The 22,610-nt window shown below is 41.5% G+C and overlaps 1 protein-coding gene across 7 annotated transcripts in view; it reads right to left on the minus strand.

Annotated features, from left to right (window-relative positions):
- ACACA (acetyl-CoA carboxylase alpha) overlaps nucleotides 1-22,610 on the minus strand; it is a 240,643-nt gene that overhangs the window by 107,665 nt on the left and 110,368 nt on the right. For 6 of the 7 annotated variants that reach the window (XM_055400493.2, XM_055400510.2, XM_055400527.2 and 3 more), the window contains 6 exons: nucleotides 22,518-22,607; nucleotides 20,551-20,669; nucleotides 9,492-9,515; nucleotides 6,737-6,880; nucleotides 5,884-5,980; nucleotides 4,428-4,535 (listed from right to left, as the gene is read on the minus strand). In XM_055400493.2, coding sequence (XP_055256468.1) covers nucleotides 4,428-4,535; nucleotides 5,884-5,980; nucleotides 6,737-6,880; nucleotides 9,492-9,515; nucleotides 20,551-20,669; nucleotides 22,518-22,607 — 582 coding nt within the window. The remainder of the gene's footprint in view (nucleotides 1-4,427; nucleotides 4,536-5,883; nucleotides 5,981-6,736; nucleotides 6,881-9,491; nucleotides 9,516-20,550; nucleotides 20,670-22,517; nucleotides 22,608-22,610) is intronic. The other variant, XM_088828656.1, reaches the window with a different exon arrangement.

Consider the following 22,610-nt stretch of genomic DNA (forward strand, 5'->3'; position numbering starts at 1 on the left):
ATTTAGATCATAGATATCACCTACTATCTGATACAGCATTCCTGGAATTCAACCTAACAAATTCTAACCTTTTCAATTCTAAAACATTTCCTCCTTACTTTATACGGAAGCATTTTTTAAAGGATTATTTTAAAAGTTGTTAAAAACAATATCTAACGGGCATTTAGATTCAGTGATTATTCATATTTCTGTTTGGCATAGGCAAGCAGTATATTAGAAGTCAACAGGGACTTCCTTGGAGGTCAGTGGTTAAGACTCCACACTCCCAAAACAGGGGCACGGGTTTGATCCCTGGTTGGGGTACTAAGATCCTGCATGCCTCATGTGTGTGTGTAACACACTCAGTTGTGTTTGACTCTTTGCGACCCCAAGGACTACAGCCTGCCAGGTTCCTCTGTCCATGGTTTTTCTCCAGGCAAGAACACTGGAGTGGGTTGCCGTTCCCTTCTTCAGGGGATCTTTGCAACCCAGGGACTGAAGCCGGGTCTCCTGCATTGTAGGCAGCTTCTTTAGTCTGAGCCACCAGGGAAACCCTACATGCCTCAAGGCATGGCCTAAAAAATAAATAAATAAATAAAAATAAGACAATATGGGCTGGGGTGGGAGGTGGGAGGGAGGCTCAAGAGGGAGGGGACGTATGTGTACCTATGGCTGATCTATGTTGATGTATGGCAGAAACCAACACTGTAATTATCCTTCAATTAAAAATAAATAAAATGACAAACAAAAACACCACGGTAAAAAAAAAAAAAATGTTTAAAAACAAAGAAGTCAACAGAGACTAGCAGTTTCAAAACAGATCCTTCTGTGAGACTTGGGCCTTAGGCTCTAAGCCTTCCTGTACTCTGTCACTCGCGCGCGTCTCAAAAGGCAGAGACAAAGAAAGAGACTGATGAACTAAGTGAAAGGCGCGCTCTTAAAGGTCCCTAACAAAGAGGGGCTGCCCGGCAACAAGCAGAAAGGCAGTCCCACCTGTTGGACACCCTGAAAATATACACGAAGAACACCAACGCAAAAACTATGCCGACTTTCACAACCCACATCTGGACTTTAATTTGATCACATACTTTGCTCAACTCCAACTGAGAGATAGGTTCATAAACTAATTCTTAACTTTCCTGATGCTACATATATTTTAAATCCAAGTTGGCTTTCCCCTATAAATAAGCACATCCCTGGGCCATTTCCTCTTATTTTTCCGTCTTTATTATGGCAATTTTTAGCAACAAAACTAATCAACAGCATAAGCAAAAGCAGAAAAAGCTGATTTCCTAATAATAAATTCCTAGATCATATATAAATGAATTTTGGTTTAACTACATTTAAAAATGATTGGTACGGGCATCATACTCATTCGTGTAAATAACCAAGTGTTGATACTACAATAAGCAAAGAAAGGGAGGAAGGACGGGATGGAGGGAGAAGAGGAGAAGAGGGAGGAATGAAAAGGTAGGGTGGGGCAGTGGTGGTTCTCTGGTTCTGTATGCCAAGGAAGAGAAACATTTCTTCTGACACCAACAAAGAATTCCACTACAGCCAACTCCTTCGAAGATAAGCATCAATAGCTATGTTCCAGCAAGGGAAGAAAATAACTTTAATAATGCCATGATTTAAAATCAAAACTGTTACTGCTTTAAAAATTCCACAAGTGGCTAACAATAACAGCAGAGCAACAGGATTCTGATTACATTGTAATAATGCAGGGCTCACAGCAAGTCCACAGCTATTACCCAGCGATTAGGCGTCAGCACCTGGAGAAACTCCATTTACAATGACTGCTTCAATCTCCTCCACAAGTCATTTACAAATATATGATCCTAATTTCTATGAGAGAAAAAAAGACATGCTGGGACTAGAAGATTATTTGGACAATTTGGATCAACCTATTTGATAGTTTAATGTGTGCTTTAAAAAAAAAACTTTTTCTAAACTGCTAGAAGCATGATCATGAAGTGAAAAACAAAACTAGTTATCACTTCAGCTTTTTTTTTAAAACTGTTTTTGTTTCCTTTTCTATTTTTTTCAAAACAAGTAGATGAAAATGTTTAATATTCCTGGATAAGCATGGTAAGTGACACATAGCTTCTCCAGGCTTGGACTGTTGACACAGTCTACCCTTTCCCTACTGAACAGTCACAGGCAAAGACTCTGGGTTTCTCTGTGCCTCAGTTTACAAGGCCAGTCAAGGAAAAAAGAAAATTTCTTATCATCACTTAATGTTACAAATAAGCATAGTGAAAATGGAGAAACTGCCTCTTTAAATCAATGCGTGCTGACATACAGCACTTTGATGTGAGTGTAATAGAAAGCCTAGGTGGAAGCCAAAACAATCAAATGTGGAGAATCAGTGCTCAAAACCTGGGAAGAAACTCTGACAGATTACTTCATCAGGCACCAATATCAGCAGCCAAGCACAATACTAGGACTCTCCCTGTCTCCGTGGTCACTGGTCTCAGGTTAATTTTATGCGCTCACGCACAAGTCAGGGCAAGACAGAAGGTAGATCTCTCTTCCAGAGAAAACTTCCCAGGCATGGCCCCCTACTTTGACGTCTCTGGAAGGACCTGTCCTCACTGCAGCCCCACATTCCAGTTCATGGGCTGTGAAAGCATTGTGGGGAAAATGCTGGGACACACGTTAAGCACAAAGTTAACATCTTTTCCTCGGTATTGACCATTAGCATGATAGGATGCAAACACCTATGGCACTAATTGTTTACACTGTTGATTTTTTTAAAATCTATCGGACATCACTGGTGATCCAGTGGTTAAGATGCCATGTTTCCAATGCAGTGGGTGTGGGTTCAATCCCTGGTCAGGGAACTAAGATCCCACATGCCACCATGTATGGCCAAAAAAGAAAAAAATCTACTGAGTTCTTTATGACAAGCACTACAGGCTAGATGCTTTCCACTCAATTGTAATGAAGGGCAGCTGAGGAAGGGCACATTGGCATCTATCATACAGCACAGACGATCATTTTGAACATTAGACTACAAGCATCTGAATGTATTATTTATTAAAGTACCTAGATCTGTGCCTCCTAGAGCTGGTATCAAAGCCTTAAATTCTAGTTTTTTTCTGTATCACCTAACAGCTGGTGATTAAAGGGCCTTAACCTCTCTGAGCTTGAGCTTTTCCCCACATGTATCGTTGGAATAATTCCCGATTAATCTAACCCCATGGGATTGTAGTAAGGTGTTAATAAGTTAAAAAATTTACACAGATGGTCTTTCAAAATTAATATTATTATTATTTTTAATCAATTTATACTGACCAACTAGAAATCCAAGGAAGGTAAATACATCTTAGTTAAGGCTACACAGAGAAGTCCTCATAAAAGAGGGAAAATTGGAGACAGTTCTTAAAACAAGCAGGATTTAGAAAGAAAGGGGGAGGGGGAGAGAGGAAGGAGGGGAGGAAGAAGGAAAAACAGTAGAAAACATTCCAGATAAGGGGCAGTGGAAGAGAGCAAGCAGACAAGGTAGATGAGACGAAGACCTGGGTCTTTTAACGGAACAGCAAAGGCTAGACTGTGGGCCTTCATTAACAGGCTAATGTTAAATAGTAAGGCAAGGAGGTGTCTGGAAGGTTAGAGAGAATCACTGTTGAGTGCAAGGCGGCACCGTGGACATTTCTCTCTGTGCTCGTCAGCAGAATGGGGACTATCTGGAGGGGACGTGTGAGGATCAGAGGTAAACCTGTCACAATGTCTCAGGAGTGAGGTGAGGAGGGATCTAAACTAGAGAGATGGTAGTGGGAATTAAAAAACTGAAAAGAAGGGGGCTGGAAGCGAAGGAAGGAAGGAACGGGCAGGGAGGGAGGGGTAGAATAAGGGAACTGCAAACAAGAGAAAGAAGTCAATGATTTCTGAATGATGGGGACAAAGGGTTTGGTTACTTGAGGTTATTTTTGTTTCTGTTTAGTTTTTTGGTGGGGGATGCGGGAATCAGAAGATGTGAAGGAAAATGACGGGAATTCAGGCCTCGACTATGGAGTGTGATATCAACACAAGATATCCAAGTGACATAAAATTGAAAGAAGGATGGAACTATAACTGATATTTTCAAGGCTGGGAGCATAGAGGGAGCATGAGGGGAGCTTGGGCCGAGACATGTGTGGTTAAGTCATCAAAGGAAATTCAGCAGGCGAAGTTCAAGACTGGAGCTCTGGAAAAGATCCAGCAATATAACGTCTCTTCCTTAAAACATTTTGAATATTTAAGTTCTGTACTTCTTGACATAAAAAGGATATGTATTTCACACTATTAAATCACCTTGGAATTTTACCCTTAGAGGCAGAACTATGTTAAAAACACGCCATTATCAGTGATAAGGTCTTACAAGGAGCAATTGAGAAAAGGATGGGTATGTCACAAAGGCTGCAGGAACGGGGCCATCACCAGCGTCCGCCCACATGAGGACTTACGTTTTGCTGGGTAAACTCTCGGAACATAGCTGCTAGACTGTCATCCTCGATGTCACAGTCGGTCTTGATAGCCACATTCAGAATGTGAATTGGTTCATCCCTGGGGACCTGTAACCCAAGAATATGACACAAAGCACTCAGGAGGCCAGCTAACACAGGGGCAGAGAAAAGTTACAGTACTCAGTAGGATACTAGGAAAAGAGACATGCCCCCCCTTCCCAGAATGTTTTTGGGTTGCCCACTTGTATGAAAAAGCAAAATGAAACCACTGCCCAACACCCACAACACCTAACTTTTAAACAATAAGGCAGCAAGGGCATTAATTAGAGGTGGCCCCAAATCTTAACTTGCTATGAACTTGAAGACCACTCTGTCTCAACTTTTTCCCCGATAAAATGGGAATGAAATCATTTACAACATTTCTTCATATAATGTAAAGGAAAAGGAGGAAAAGAAGCTATCTGAACATACTCCCACGTAATATATTTCCTAACCATTTGTCAAACAGTTCAGTTCAGTTCAGTTCAGTTGCTCAGTCGTGTCCGACTCTCCACAACCCCATGAATCACAGCACGCCAGGCCTCCCTGTCCATCACCAACTCCCAGAGTTCACTCAAACTCATGTCCATCGAGTCGGTGATGCCATCCAGCCATCTCATTCTCTGTCGTCCCCTTCTCCTCCCGCCCCCAACCTTTCCCAGCATCAGAGTCTTTTCCAGTGAGTCAACTCGTCGCATGAGGTGGCCAGAGTATTGCAGTTTCAGCTTTAGCATCAGTCCTTCCAGTGAACACCCAGGATTGGTCAACAGAGGAAGCATCAAACCATTATGGGAAAATAACCTGGTTGGGAAAAACCAGGACCAAGTGTTTTCTGAGAAATGGAAAGAAGGGTTTAATAAAAGGACAAAATTTTAAACAAAATGCCTATTTTCTTCTGCTATCTGAAGCCCACCATTCATTGAAGATACAAAAGCACTGCTCTGCAAATATACAAGCCATCCATGATTAAGAGTTAAAGCAACCAAAGCTCAAGTCTTTGAAGCAATATTCAGAGACCCAGAGGCAGCTGCAGCCGAGTTCATTCTACACTATGGAGTCCATGCTTAACACAGCTATTTTTGTTTTTAGGTTAGAATTTATGTTCTACCTGTTTCCAAAAATACTTAAATGAGGTATATACAATTAAATAATAATAATAAAGAGAGAACACAGGGGACTTCCCTGGTGGTTCAGTGGTTTAGAATCCATCTTGCAATGCAGGGAACGTGGGTTTGATCCCTGGTTGGGGAACTAAGATCCTATAGGCCTCAGAGCAACTAAGCCCACGGGCCACAACTAAGACCCGCTGCAGTCAAATAGATAAAAAACTTTAAATAAATAAATGTTTGAGAGAGAGTGTACAGTCCAAGCCCTGCATCTGAAGAGGCAAAGCATTCTCCCAAAGGCGACACCGTACCTTGTCTTCATCATACAGAGACGTGTGACCTGCCTCAGGGAATGTCGGGCTTTGTGGGGGGGAATCACAGAAGCAGCCCATCACTTCATCAAAGATCCTAAAAAATACCAAACACCAAAGAAACACCCACCATGAAAAGGGGCAGAAACCCGAAGTGGCAGGAAGACGAACGCTGCCACGGCCAGCTCTGTCTAAAAGAACCATCTGTCCTACCCCGTGCTTAGCAGTCAACTGAACAGAATCACCAGTGGCTAGACAGGACGTGCAGGATTTCTACCACGTGGCAGAAATTAGGAGGATGGATGGTTTAAACTTTAATAAACCATACATATTTTCTATTTTTAAAGAAGAACAATCTCCAGCTTCTCTGTTGTGTTGTTTTTTTGTTTTTCATATGTCAGCTATGAGCATTGCTGTCTGTCATCATCGGTCTTAAAGTAACAGAAAGAGCCTGGGACTAGAGCAGTGACAGACCAATGTAATTACCCCTCCCCCTAGGGTAATGCATCAGTATACATCAAGAGATAGATGCTGAATGCATTTAATCAAAAGATGTATCGTCTCTGGTGGGGCTCACTCTAGTGTTGTGTTTAATTTCTCCTGACATTTCACTCATCACAGAGCAGACAGCTTCTTCTACTAGCTATTGAGGAAAAGACGGTTTTTGCTTGTTCCTTTTTTTCTGACCAGACCCATATAACAAGTAAAGGCTTGTAGGGTCTGCACGGGAGGGTGGAAAGGAAGGACAGATACCTCTCCCGGGGCATGTAACGGAGAGGGCTACATCTCCTTAGCTGGCTCGTGGCTAATCTGGGAGCCTCTATTCACCCCGCAGAAATCTGAGATGCCTTACCTGACAAAATCTTCAAAGGTCCGAAAAGAGACCATCCCGCCCATTCGCTGGCACGGCGGAGTGAACGCGTTGTCCAGCAGCACGTCGCTGACACTGGCTACGTGAGTCATGCCGTAGTGGTTGAGGTTGGAGGAGAAGGACATTCTACATGGTAATTCAATCAAGTGCGTTAGACAAGGAGGGTAAGAGCAGGGGCTGGGAGAGCCACAACAGGGAAAAGGAGCTGGGAGAGAGGTGAAACAGGGTCAGGTGGCAGACAGCAGGTTTGGTTTTTGACCCACTATGGAGAAGCCCATGTTACTAGACTCACATTAACCCCGCCTTAGGATTTTCCCTCCACACAAACAGTATTTTTACCACCCTGTAAATTTCTCCACGTAAAGACCTAAGGAATAATATGGCGGTTTTCACACACTGACATCATGACATGTCTAGTGAATGAAGAGCACACGGGGTGAAAAACCATCCTGCATCTTCCCCTTCCCTAAAACATCCTCTCTTTTAAAAGGAAGTAAGCCAGCCAAGTGAGTGGTAGCTAGGCAACACTGGAGGTATTTTTCTCTAGGAACTGTAAGAGATTAAGGATTCACAGATAGATATCCACATGTACAACAACTCCTCTAAGTCATCTGGAATGGTTTAGTGAATCATTATTCAAAACAAAACAAACCAAAAAAAAAAAACCCATGTTTCATCAGAGAGAAGCAAGTCGCAGTCTCTAAAAGGAACTTTACTGAGGTATCTATCTTTTCCTTTACTGGGCTGATGGGAAGAGTAGTCTTAAGGATCATAGCTCCTCCCTTTTTGAAAGAGAAACAGTTTTGCTGAACTTCCTTTTTTATATTTAAACATTTCTATACCAAAGTAAACATATTATCAGTAAAAGCCCTTAATTCATCCCAGCAGAGTACACAAGGGCAGAGCATGCGTCTCAAAGTATGTGTAAGCAGGACCAACAGATGTAAATGGAGATGCTCAAAGGGAGTGGATTTGTTCAATCTAAAGACATAACGAGTCTGGATATTCCTTGAAGTGCCTCAGCAGTGTGTATTGACAGATACTGCTGTACAGTGTAGTGATGCCCAGCCAATCAGGACAGCCTCTTAGGAAGGACCACACTAAAGGATGCCTCCAGGACTTGCCCGACACATGTTACCGGCATACTGAGCTGAAGCAAATTGAGAGCATGGCAATGGCACCCAAACTTTGGGGAGCTGCTCAAAAATCTCCTCCAAGTGGACCACCTGCAGTATTGCAGGGCGCAGGGCAGCCAGCAAGGTGGACTCGAGATCTGGGTACATATTGTACTCTGTTGCAAATATAAACGGCAATGGAATTTTTTACAAATGGGACTGTTGCTCACACAGACTATAGAGACTCACACTCCAGGTTTCTATTCCCTTGGCAGACGACCATGAAAAAGTACTTCATCTTCTGACAGTACCAGGGACTAGAAGGTAGAGTGGGAGAGGAAACCATTGATACCATGAATGAAACAGAGACGAAGCACATGGCAAGCAAGTCTTACACATGGTGCTCACTAGAAACCGGGATTCAGAGCTGTACAAACTCAGAAATGCTATCATCCTCTTTTCTAGGATCACCAAATGTATTTAGTAAAGGAGCAAGTTTGTGAGGCATCGTATCTTTCCTACCTGCCTGGTGTTAGACAGGAAAGAGTGTCTAGATAACCCTTAAAGGGAACTCCTGAAGTCGCTAACAGGTTGTGTTTGCGGCAAGCATGGGGTTAAGCATCTTTATCGCTCAACCGAAACCCCACGGGAAATACCCACATTTCCATTTCCCCCAGTACTATGCTCTTGGGCCAGGACAGCTAAAGGCAGGCAGGAATGAAGCAAGCCTACCCTCCAAGAGCGGACAAGAGGACCAAACAGAAGCACTCCCTTTCCTCTGCCCGTCCAAACTGGAGGCTGTAAAAGCTATAACCAGTTTTGATTACTTAATATTTAAAGGGAGAGGCACAAAATAAACATAAGTGTATACATATTGCAGTGTACAGTTGGTCATCTACAAAGAGCTCAACACCAACTTTAGCACTTGGTGGATTCCAATCAGAATTACTATCCTCTCAAACTTGCATTGTGTTGCCTTGCTGGGTTCAGGAGCAGAAGGAACTCAACATATTAAAAGTACCACTCTGTGTTATATCAGTCTGGAAATGTCTTCACAGGGCTACACACATCAAAACTTTAGATACACTCTTCCAGTGTTAAACTCATTACAGGTCTGAGATAAAACTTGACTTGCATAGCATCGTTAACACTTTAGAAAAACAGCTAACAAATTGATAAAACATGAGATCAGCTATTCCTGCCTGTGCGTTCCCCAAAAAGGAGACGCAAATTAGAGACACTAAAAAATTGAAAAACTGAGGAACGGTTTGCCAGGATGGGAGTGACCATAAGGGTTTCTCCTCTGAAAGCCCCAAACTAGACAGAGAACTTAGCAAAAGAAGATGTTTACAGCAAAGCTGAACATCGGACAGGTGGTTCATTCCCCTAGAGAGGAGCTGTTCCATACTTTTTGAGTGTTGCTTTTTTTGAGCGGCTGGAGAAAAGCTGAAGACATGTTTTCCAAACAGAAAGTATAGTTTAGTATGTCCAGAGGGGAGCTCAGGACCTCCAAGCAGAAAGATAACATTAGCTTGTCAAGTGAAGTGTTATTTTTTTCTCCTGGTTTCACTAAGTTACAAAAAAAGATGCTATTAATTGGAAAAAAACTAAATATACGGTACCTGTTTAGCGTGGGGATGTTCCCTCTGTAATTAAACAACCACAGTTAGTTACCGATAGGTTAGGGAAAGCCACAATAAAAGAACTGTCAGAGCAGATACAGACCCGTCGTGAGGAGGCCAGCTTGGCGGCTCTGGCCTTCAGCAGACATAATTAAGTGCTCATTACGCTTCCACCCGCTGGGTGCCTCCAAAGAGGCTGACCTACCTTACCACAGCAGCTGTTGATGGAAAGGGTCAAAGTGTATTTACCACTTTTTTTTTTATAGCTCTATTACCAAAAAAATAACTCAGAGTAAAGATAAAAGACAGGCTCATGAAAATTAATTGAAGTTGTATAATATGGTATATTAGCAGAAGGCAATGGCAAGCCACTCCAGTACTCTTGCCTAGAAAATCCCATGGATGGAGGAGCCTGGTAGGCTGCAGTCCATGGGGTCACTAAGGGTCGGACACGACTGAGTGACTTCACTTTCACTTTTCACTTTCACACATTGGAGAAGGAAATGGCAACCCACTCCAGTGTTCTTGCCTGGAGAATCCCAGGGAAGGGGGAGCCCAGTGGGCTTCCGTCTATGGGGTCACACAGAGTCGGACACGACTGAAGTGACTTAGCAGCAATATGGTATATTATCTTAAGATTCAACATGAGGTATAATTCTTGACAAGATTCTGAGAGTATCTTACTTGTTCCTGTTTTACTAAAAATGCCTTAAGGAGGTTCAGAGAAGTTGACGCCATAGCCTTTCCCACGTGAACTGATCTTCTAGGATGCGTGAGGAACCTAATAACTCTCCTCTAAAGAAAAGACACCAGGAATCTGGGTTCCCAAGTACCTTTTCTAGTTCTCTTTCACCCCACTCCTGTAGAGTGGGGGGGGTGGGGTTGGGGGTAGTGCAGGAAAGACAGGTATTCTGTGCTATAGGAGCTTAAAGCTAAAATTATGCAGGAAGGTGATGATTAAAGATTCCCTGATTAGACTAGTATAAACTGTTAAAAATTAATTAATATTTTTTAAACAAAATTAATTTAGGGCAATCATGACATTTAAACATTTAAAATCTCTGGGCCTTCCATGAAAACAATCTTACCTAAATTTGGCTAGCCCTAGAATTTCCTGATGGAGAATGCTTCTGAATCATGAGAGGAACACTAGGATAAGAATGGAAACTGTGAAGCAAGTCTCTTGCATTCTCTTTGGTCTTTACCACCAATGCTTTTCTCCCCCATTAATTTGACATCAGTCATTTCCTCAACTGAAACAAACTAACTAACCAAAAAAACCCCAAATAAAAGCCCTTATTTTCAATGGTAAAAGGGAAAAGTTACACTCACCACCCACAATCTAGGAGTCCTGTAAGGGGGTTGATTGGTTGATATCTTAACCTTCTAACACTCTTTTATCAGCATTTAATCATTGTTGGGGTTTTCTGGCACACAGGGGACTTAATGGGCAGAACAGAGTGGGTGGTGCTGATGATATGTGGGAAGGAGGAGAGAGGGAGTAAAATGATGCACTTTCCACGGCAGTGAAAGGAGCAGAATAGACTGAGCTGGCCATATAAATAAAGAGCGGTGACATATCACTGCACACAAACTGTATACCTTGCATGATTTGTGAGGAGCGATGCTCTTTGCATCAAACCTGTATCACAGAGCGGATTCCTGAGGCAGCAAGAGCAACCTCTGAGTGCAAAAACCTGCACCTTTGCTCTTTGGATTCTTTCAGTCTCTCTTTGGGGGAATGGGTTTCATTTTACAAGAGGTCCTTCGTTATCATGCACTTGGTCCTCATCAGCAAACAACAAGCACTCGTGGGTTCTACAGCAGAAGCAGAAAACTAATAGTAAATGCTAATGAGAATATAGGAAAGTCTTCCTTTTAAGATATAAAGGATTCTCAAGAAAAAGGTCACCTGCACAGGCTCTAAACAATAAACTTCAGTTCAGAGAGAAGGACCGTACAAACAAAGCATCTCAGGCTCCTTCGCATCCAGAGTTCGGGGATTCAGAAACCAGGGTAATCTCTCTCAACTGTTAACCAATTTCTTACACTAATAAAATTGTCTCACTGCTTCTGTGGCTCTACTCGAATCACTTAGGAAGTCCTTCCCAGGATGAGGGGCCAGTTTTCAGCAGAAAAGGGCCTGAATTGAAAAGAATGCCACCAACAAAAAGACAGCCCTTCTCTATCAGCAATCCGCTAGCTCGCACAGGGAGCCCCCTGCTGCTGTGTTATAGAATCGGGCACCATCTACGCAGTATGGGGTAAGAACAAAACTCCCAACATCTCCAGTCTTTAAAGGACTGGCCTCAAATCGATCATGTAGGAGGTAAGTTTAGAGTCAGTTTATCCCCTTTGGTAGAATAAGAATCTGTGGGGCTGTTGGAGAGATAAGCAGGGAAGGTTAAACTCTCTGCTACAAAGTAAATACTTAGCCGTGTCCATAATAATCATTTATATATTTTGTTACTCTATTTAGGGGCTATTTGATCAATTTAAGAAAATGACCGATGTGGCACACTGCACACTATTGTGATATACCAGAAAGCTCGATCAGTGGTCTGCACAGAAATCAACAACCAACATGAAGATCGTATATGAGTCAAATATTCCATTTATATAGCTGAAAATAAAATCTGCCACATTTCACTGCATACTCATCACGCAAAAATAAAGAAATTGCTCAATCTCTGATAGGGCAATCAATTGCATTCTCAAATACTAAAAAAAAAAAGAGTATAAATTCATTTGTAAGATATTTGCTGTTTAGGTCTTCAGAGAACTTAAGACGATGAATCTTCATTCACTATGTTTTGAAAAATATTAGAATCATTTTCCTTCCAGGAGATTAGCTCCATTTTACAGATGCGGTAACTGAGAAATCAAAGGGGATATTTTCCAAGGACACTGCTAAATAAAGTATCATAAACCAGAATCCAGACCTGGCATTTTCTCACCTCAGCCCCAGAGGCTAGCATTCCACACCGATATAGACTAAATTTAAAGGAGGACAAGAGAAATCCTTTGAATGCTGAGGTCCTCAGCATTAAGACACGTCTGATTTTATTGATCTGCCTGCCTAGGATGGCTGGAGAGCCTGCTTCAATATGAATGCAAAGTCAGAGTTGCTGCTGGCTGGCTGAATCCTCTTTATTTAAGGAACACTGACTTCTCTGGCAGTCACAAGTTCTCGGAGCCTTTTACCATCCCTTCCAGCTGAATTTCATTTTGCTGAATTAGAGCTGGCCCTACATAAATCTTTTATCATATAAAAATGTTCCCGATTCTTCTGCCTTCTAACTTGTAGGGGAAAAAAAAGGAGACCCTATAGGAAAATGATGGGGATGCATGCAAACAAGCAGTGGTTATATCAAGCTGTGACTCAGAGCCAGGATAAGGAAAATCTTTTGAAATCAGGCAGCAAAGCAGAATCAGAAGAGGTTGGCTGAATAACCTACTAATGGTTGCTAACAGCAGTACCTTAGGAGAAAGAGTAATTTGACTGGCTGTGACCAGTGGTGGTCTCCTTGTGTGACTATGTTTCTGCAGAAGAGTCTGAATCAAGAGCTGTAAACACAGCTGAACCATGTATTTCTGTTGGTGTCTCCCTGACCACCTCCTTCCTGTTCAGATGCCCCAATTCCATGGCAGAGCTTTTGTTTACAGTAAAATGATCACTGCTTCATTCATCTGCAGCCCCTTCTTTGCTCTGTTGGAAGGTTCTGCTCTTTCTGAAACGAGTCTGCCAACAGAGCTACAACACGTTACTATTGCCTGCTGCATAATTAGCTACAAATCCACAGCACAAAACTACAGGGATTTACAGGTGCCCAGGATTCCGCTTTTCCTTCCCCTTGGAATCAGTTAGTCCTCCTTGACAAGAAGGATCTTGGGCTACCTTAATGATATATTGAGAGTTTTAAACTAGACTCTCCAATCTGACAAGTCTAGAGTGCCAAAATAACACAGCAGAGACCAGAAGCTGAGCCACAGATACCAGAAAGCACGATGGTAAGCACTTAAACCTGCTGAGAATCTTCCCTTCTGCCAGATGCTTGCATCTTATCAGCAGACTCCCTTGAATGAAGGAAGCAAGAGCTGTAGGGGTTTTATTTATTTATAGCTCATTCTGGCCTGCCAACTACGACCAAGCGCTCCCACTGCCAAAAAATGCTACAAATTGGACGACTTCTGAGTGTCTCTGTACAAGCCAAAGAAGGGTTCTAATCTCTGGGTGTCAAAGATTACCAGGATTCTCAAGAATGGCAATGAGTCACTGATGAGTCCCATGGTAGGGGCTTCTGATTTCTAAACTTCCTCACAATCTCCTTCATGAAAAGAAGGTCCAGAGGCCACCCACCTACAGTGAAACTGAAGGTGTCAAGAGCCTAAATCCAGTCGTGACCAAAATGTGCTATCAGGGGAGAACACAGCCAATCTCTTCTGGATGTGAGACAAGAGAAGTGCAAAGTGTTTGAATGAAAACATTCTATCATAGGGGGCCAAGTTCACAAGGAGCAAATAGCAGAGAAAGTGCAGTGCAACTCAAGTTAACTTAAAACATGAATTTTCGTCTAAGGAATCGGTCCTCACCCATTATATATGTACAGAAATATACAACAAATTGTACTTCCATCTTCTGATTCAACTGTGATGCTTCTTATCTGAATCACAGATGAAAAGTTTTAAAAAACGAACTGTGTTCACTAATAGGTATTACTTATGAAAATCATTTGGAGTTTTAAATTTCATACTCCCAGATTGTCATAATATGCACAGCCACATGCACAGCTATAGAGTTTATGGGATAATATACTTTACATATGTTTGCATAAATACAGTTATATTTTAGAAGATGAAATACACAGGCTGCCTAAAGAGCCTATTTGTTTCCAGATTATTCTGAGTTGCTTAATACGTCCAAAGCTAAGTAAAATTGTGAATGTCAAACGATTCGATGAATCGTCAAAAATGCATTTAGGATGAGGCTTTAGTGTAACAAGCTTTTCTATCACCAGCACAAGAGAACGATAACACTATAGATTCAGAATAAGAAAAAATACACACACACACACACCTATGAGTCTAAACTCTGGGCCTCCCTGGAAAAAGACAGAGAAAAGGGAATACTGAATGATAGCAGTTTGAGTTCTAGGATTAATCCATGCAAAATACTGGCTGAACTCAATGAAGAGCTGGCCTGATGAAATCTTAGACAAAAGAACTAAGTCCTAAAAGTCTGCGTGATAATAAAATGTTCTCTCAGTGTGGATCAGCTATCATGACTACGCCTGCACCAAGAAAATGACTAAAAGAAACCCACTCATTTCTCTCTGAGGGACTATGGCTAATTGGCTAAAAGTTACCTTAAAAAAAAAAAAGATCCAAAATCTCCTCCCCTCAAAAAAAAAATTCACGTACAATAGGACATAGTCCTTACTTGCTAAGAAGATAAAGTGGGAAGAAAACACACACATTTCTCATATATATATAGGTGTTCCACATACACTGGTTTCCTACTATGCTTAAGTCAGGAATTTAACAAGGGAATTTGACAAGAATAGAGTATATCTAGGCCAGAAGTTTCTCTCACTAAAGGGAAACTGGATAATATCTGGATACTCTGGTGAGTAAGGCCTGAGGATGCTAAATAAGTTCCAACCACAGTTCCCTCCGCCACCCAAAAAAAATTGGAACTCTTGCATGGAAGATCAAGAAGAAGATAATACACCTTAGCTGAAGCCTACCTAGCAAGAAGGATGATAAGAAAGGTCACAGAAATAAGAAATGATATTTCTTTTAAATGACTGTTTAGTCACCTGATGCCTTTCCTAACACTGAGAGGTATATTAGAAGAAAAAAAAACAACACAGTCAAATTATACTGAAATACAGAGTAATTAAACGTCAAATAAGTTTCAGTCCAGCAAAACGAATAAGCCAGAGAGTTATGCTGTGCGACACTGTACCTAAAGTCAATAATATACTATATACTTAAAAATTTAAGAGGGTAGATCTCATATTAAATGTTCTTCCCACAATAAAATTTTTTAAAAACGTAAGTATGAAAAAACGTCAAGCAATACAAAGTACCTCAATAAATTTAAGCAAATAGGCACCAAACATGTCCGCCACGTGCTAACTGCCTGCGTGAGCTAAAACAAAACAAAGAGGGGGTGTCTTCTCTCTTCTCAGAGGCTGCTCCACTTATCTGCCATTGCAGCTGCCTGTGTTTTGCCTACTTCTCTAAAAAATCAAAACATGTACAAATGGGACATGGTCTTCAATCCAAGTGGCCTCTAGGGCATTTTCCTGAAAAAATACCCTGCTGTTGTCAGTCTGCAGACAGAGAGCCATGCTTCATCCCAAGCCACAGGGGCTACAGCACTCGTCAAAAACAAACTACAGGAATGGAATTCCACAAAATGACCCCGTACACAACAAGGGACTGCAGTCTTGCTTTGAAAATACAGCGTAAAAAGATACTCCCAAGGACTTGCTGGATAGGTTTGGTCTACTTCGAAGGCATGCCTGGCTAGGAATCGGAAAACCGAGTATCAGGAAAAAAAATGCAAAAAACTGGTTAAGAAGGTATGTAACTTTTTCCCCAAGAATTTTTAGTTTGTTAAGAGTACTGGAGTGGGTTGCCATTTCCTTCTCCAGGGAATTTTCCTGACCCAGGGATCGAACCCAGGTCTCCCGCATTGTAGACAATTTACCATCTGAGCTACCAGGGGAGTCATTTAGCATTAGATATGTAAAATGTGTATATTCATATGCCTGTTCTATGTTCTCAATGAATAATTTTTAAAGCATGTGTAAAATACTGTAGTATATCTACAGTGTTAGAAGTGAATGGTTCCTGTAACCATTTACAAAATAAGCAACATAAAAGTTTGTAAAAAAAAAAAAATTCTTCTAGGGGCACTACCACTAACATAAAACAGAGCACTCAGTGCAACTGTCCTCATAAATTCTTGATCAGTTGACTTGACTATGTAGCTAGGAAGTGCTGGAAATATGGCTAGTCTGTATTGAGACATGCTGGAAGCAAAGAATACACTCTAAATTCCAAAGAGTTAGTAAGAAGAATGGAAAATATCTGGTTAATAACTTTTTATTACATATTAAAATGAAACTTTGGATACAATGGGTTAAATAAAGTGTTAAAGTAATTTTATCTGAGCATTTCCTGGCAGTCCAGTGGTTAGAACTCCACTCTCTCACTGCCAAGGGACCAGGTTCAATCCCTGGTCGGGGAACTAAGATCCCACAAGCCATGCAGTGCGGTGCAGCAAAAAAAAAAAAGAAAAGTAATTATTTTATCTGTTTCTTATTAGATATGCCCAATAGAAAATTTAAAATTATATATACATGGCTTTCAATATATGTCCAATATATTTCTATTGGACAGTGCTGGTCTAGTGGTGAAAGTGAAAGTCAAAGTTGCTCAGTCATGTCCGACTCTTTGCAACCCCATGGACTATACAGTCCATGGAATTCTCCAGGCCAGAATACTGGAGTGGGTAGCCGTTTCCTTCTCCAGAGGGTCTTCCCAACCCAGGGATCGAACTCAGGTCTCCCTCATCATAGGCGGATTCTTTACCAGCTGAGCCACCAGGGAAAGTCTAGTAGTACTGATTCTCAACAGCAGATGTTCAACAGAATTAATAGAATTATCAGAGAAGCGTTTTCAAAAGGTGATCCCCTGGACTCTGGTTTGAAATGAATCAGAATCTTGACAGCCAGGAACCCAGTAAGTTTATTTTTTAAAATACTTGGCTAATTCTGAGAATCACTAATCTAGAGGTTAGTGGACATAATCGTGTCCTTGAGTTTTACTGAACTGAGAGTGGAATGAACACTGGTAGACAGTCTCCTGTAGTTGACTTCTGTAGAATTAGAAACAATAATGCTTATTGCCTGCTATGGACAACAAGAATAGAAAACAACAAAAGTCTTGAGGTTAGGAAAAAAAGCTGGAACTTGGCTCAAAAATAGCTAAAACTAAGATACTCTAGAATTCTTCCATAAGGATGGTAGGTCTATGAAATAATAAAGAACTTGGCCTTTGCCCCCGGTTCCTGGGGGACAGGCTCTACATCCTTGGAATTTCTCAAGTAACAGAAGCACCTTCATTATTCATGAGCTCCTTGGATCACACCTGAGTTTATGTTAAGAGAAGAGATAACTCAGGACAGGGTCTGCTCACTAGAAAAACCAACCATGTGATTAGAGGGTCAGCTGGACCTCTGGGAAGGGGACAGGAGCTGGAGGGTGAGTTTAATCAAGTAGCCAATGAGTCAATCAATGGTGCGATCGTAATGAAATCCTGATAGAAACACTGAACCCTGAAGTTCAATGGAACTTCTTGGTTGGTGAACAGATTGATATGCTGGGAGGACTAGGTACCTGGATTGTACAGGGAAAGAAGGGGGAAACTCTGTTTAGGACCCACCCAGACCTCACTCTGTGTATCTCTTCATTGAGTTGGTCCGGATCTGTATCTTTTATAATAAAACTGTGATTATACATATAGTACTTTGCTGAGTTCTGTAAGTTGTTCTAGTGAATTACTGAACTCGAAGGGGTCATGGGTACCCCCAAATTTATAGCCAGTTGGTCAGAACTGTGGGCAGCCAGGGAAACTCATTTGTGGCCACATTCTGAAGTAGGGGCAGTTTTGTGAAGACCTGAGCCCTTAATGTGTGGCATCTAATACCAGGTGGTAAATGTCAGAACTGAACTGCAGTATACCAACTGATGTCAGGATAAAGTCATAACTGCAAATTGTTAACAGAAACATTTGTAAGAAAATGTAAGATCTTACAAAACTAAATTCAAGCAAATTTATAAAAAGTGAATAAACTATATTCTTAAAATTGAATACAGTTTTCTGTAATTAAAAGCTGATAATTCATTTTATGGGCTTCCCTGGTGGCTCAGTGGTAAAGAATCTCATCTGGCAACGCAGGAGACACAGGTTCAATCCCTGGGATGGGAATATGCCCTGGAGAAGGAAATGGCCACCCACCCAAGGCAATGTTCTTGCCTGGGAAATCCCACAGACAGAGGCGCCTGGTGGGCTACAGTCCATGGGGTCACAAAAGAGTCAGACACGACTCAGCCACTGAACAATAGTAAATTCTATATTACTAAACTAATAAAAGGACTTTAGATCTAAAACAGCATTAAAACAATTTGGGCATTCTCTCCGGTTTTCACAAAGATTATTTTATCTTTCCTTCTATTTTTTTAAGTCTTCATTGAAGCAGTTACAATACTGCTTCTGTTGTTTAAGTTTATAATTCTGTATACACACAACCAAGGAAGACTTTAGAAAGACAGCAAGACTACAGCGAGATTCTGTTCAGGTCTCCAGAAGAATGTGTACCCCTTGGATGTTGGGAGGGACAGGTATACAAGTCTTGAAACCATATCAAGAATAATTATATCAGAGTTACACCCCTGAGAAGGAAAGGTGAATAAGATTTCTTAACAGTTCAGAGGCATTCCTCTCCATTTTCCAACCGACTTTCCCTCACCAAACTGGACACAGATCCTCAAATAAAGAAAGTAGGACAGGGAGAGCAATTCAGAAAGACAAGGGGCGCAATGAGGAGGGAAGGAGATCAGAAGCAGCGCTGCAGCCCGACTACAAATCACTGCCCAAAGCAGGAAGAAAAAGCGAATGTCCTGAGAATTACAAAGGGTGGGAAGTATAGCGTGTAGCTCTCTACAATTATTCAAGGAATGCAGGAGGAGAAAGAAGCCCGAGCGCTGAGCCCATGTGTGCCATGAGTACCTTGCCCGCTCGCTGAAGGACAGCCATTCGTTTCTGGAAAATGAGATTCTGAAATCCATGGAGGCGAAAATGTACCGAGAGATGCTTGCTAAATCAAGGATATATGCTTTTCTCTGCCAGCCATAAGGTATTTTCGAGGGAGAGGAGTGAAAGGACCTTCTGAGACAAAGAAGACAAGTACTTTTTTCTGAAGACGCTGCTGCTCGGCTGCTGACCTCTGCTGGATCAACACTGGCATTCAGTGGCCGCAAGTCTCCGCGCACACCTCTTTGTCTCTAGGAAGAGTTGCTATTGCTTTGGGTGAAGTGGCAATTCAGAACAGAACCATTTCTGTTGTCTGTAACTAAGGATCCCCAAAGACACGGTACTTTGTAATACAGAGTGAAGAACCAAAGGCCATAAAGAAGAAATGGAGGGGGTGCAGCTTAAGATTGGCTGTGGTTATTTATATTTCCTGTGGTATTACTGAGGAGAATGAAAATACGGAAGGGAGATGACTAGAGGTGGGGATGAAATTCCTAGGTTTTTTACTGCCTGGGAATACTTGAAAAAGAAATGAGATTATTAGATGAAGTATTTTCATCTTATAGCCAAAGCAATATTTTGGTATTATTGTTGTAACTGGAAACAAATTTCCATATGTACATTTTTTTAAGGGCGTAAGAAAGTAAAATTAATGGAATTAACATGGCTTATATGAGTAATTTACTTGAATTTAAGTTTGCTTTCTGAAGTGTGATTTTTAAAAACTGAATTTCAACTGCTAAATCTACATATGGGTTTTTGGAGAGATCATGAAACTGGTTCAGGTTCAACCCACAGCAAACATAAAGGGAAAAAAGGCATTCCACCCAAAATATTTTTACATCCTATTGACTTAAACTGCTACAAATGTGATTTTCTGGCAAAACTCCAGCAAGTAAAATGCCAGTAAATTCTTTCTAACTTAAAAAAAAAGAAAGAACTATGCCTCCTCTGTGACAGAACACAAATATAAATGAATGGAATCATCTTAACGTTGTATCTCAATTAGACCATACTTTCTCTCTCCAGGTCAAAGATCAAAAAGTAAAATAAAAGAAATAGCTGCCAAGAGGCTCTTCTCTCATGGTTTAAATGTATTCATTGTCTGCTCTACATTTCTAGCTAAAAAAATAACCATAGAGAACGGTCACACACATTACCCCTCCCCCACCCCCAAACTCCCCGGATATAGCTCTGGTTGGCTCAGGTGCATGCACCAGCTCAAGCTCACCTGTTTGGATGCGATGTGGGCAGCATGAACTGGAATTCCACCACGCAGGTGTTGTCCTTCAGCTGCCGGTGTTGTACACTGTTAAGTTCATAGGCGATATAAGCCCTTCGAACATACACCTGGTTAAAAAATAATCCTCAATAAATACACTTGAAAAACAGAAACTTAGAGGTGGTTAGCCCAGGGAAAAGACAGTCCTGAAAAGAGACATATGGTGCAGAAGTGGGAGGTTTCTGCTGACAGAAGTCCCATTGCCGAACACATACATACATACCTTGCTTTAATTAATACGGCTGGAGTCTTACAACTATACCCATGACTATAAATGGAAAGGGAACCAGCCTGCCTCTGCTGGACACCTCTAGGTGTCCTGAAAGCCCTTTACACTAACCTAAACTCGAGAGAAACTTTGATCATTAGCAGAAGAGCATATAGAACCATGATATTAATGCATTACACATGATGATTTCAACAGAAGATAAAATCAGGGACTTCCCTGATGGTCTAGAGATTAAGAATCCACTTTCTAATGCAGGGGAAACGGGTTCGATCCCTGGTCCAGGAAGATCCCACATGCCCCCAGGGCAACTAACCCCATGTGCCACAACTGCTGAGTCCACGTCCTCCGGAGCCCGCATGCTGCACCTAGAGAGGAGCCTATGCACTACAACGAAGATCCCACGTGCCACAATGAAGACCCGATGCAGCCAAATAAATAATTTTTTTGTAAAAAGAAGACGAAAGCAAACAGGGAGAAAAATGAGAGGTGCTGACTCTGGGCCACCTGAGGCGTGAAGATACAAAACAGAAACAACTGAAGTACAGTCTCACTCATTCACTATCTTGTATCTTTCGTCTGTTTTCCCACTGGCCCAAATCAATTTCACATTGTTCATATCGCCCAAATCCTAGGCAAAATCTGAAGGCATAATTTGACATATAATATCTCAAATACACTAACGTGACTCAAAGAAACTGCAACAGGCTGTTACTCAGGAAAACCTGTCAGTCCAGCCTCATGAACTTCACGGCCAATCTGCCGTGCACACATGACGGAATGTGGAATCCTATCAGCATGTGAGGTATGCAAGGAGACTTTGCATTAAACAGCATAAAAGTGCTGTAGAACGCTTAGATGTTCTCCAATTTTGGTATTTACTGAGTAGGATTCATGACAGTCTCCCCACAGAACACAAAAAGTAACCCAAAGCACACAGAAGACTGTAGTGGTGTCACATCACGTAAAAATCATCTGAGACACTCCTTTTCCTCACCTCCAAAAAACATCTACTTGGCAAACTTTACAGCAGTATTTGGGGCCTGCAATTTTTGTGCTTAATGAGACAGTATGCTACAGTGGACATAGCAAAGTCCATGAGTCAGAATGAGTTGGGTTCAAATGCAAACTCTTCCACTTATTATCCATGTGAATACAGACAAGCCACTTGACCTCTCAGTCTTACTTTCTTCTACTTCATGAAGTATTTGGAGGATTAAATGAGAAAAATAAAGTAAAGCACCTAAAGCACAGTTCATTAAACTTTCCTTCTCATGCTGAAATAGTTCATAAGTTCATAAGAACTGCTTGACAATTCAGAATATGACTAGAATCCATTTTACTTGGCCCAAATCACAAAATGGTACTGTTCTGATCAGCCACATATTTTTTCACTTACTGTGTTACAGGGCATCCTCATCACTATGAAATGGAAGGATTCAAGTACTTGTAAAGAATTGAAAAGTGCTGGTATCTATGACTGGAACCCAGAAACTGGTGGATTAGTTGAGTTGGCACACTTGAATAAGAGCAAGACCAAAGTCCAGCATTTGTTTCAGAGGAAAAGTCTCTACTCTTGAGAACCAACATTAAGGCCAAAGAAGAAGGACTGATAACAATAGCCAAGCAGGCAAAAGGAGTCGGCCAGAAGCTGAGAAAAAGGTGACGTCATGTTACTAAAAGAACCCACCTCCAGAGCTGCCATCCTCACGACCTGGTTGCTGTGATAGAAGAAGTTTGGCAGGACATCAAAAATCGACGTTTCAGACAAGATGAGTTTCTG

This window comes from Moschus berezovskii, chromosome 20 (assembly GCF_049115385.1).
Source record: "Moschus berezovskii isolate FMDL1 chromosome 20, NW_MosBer_1.0, whole genome shotgun sequence".
Lineage (NCBI taxonomy): Eukaryota > Metazoa > Chordata > Mammalia > Artiodactyla > Moschidae > Moschus > Moschus berezovskii.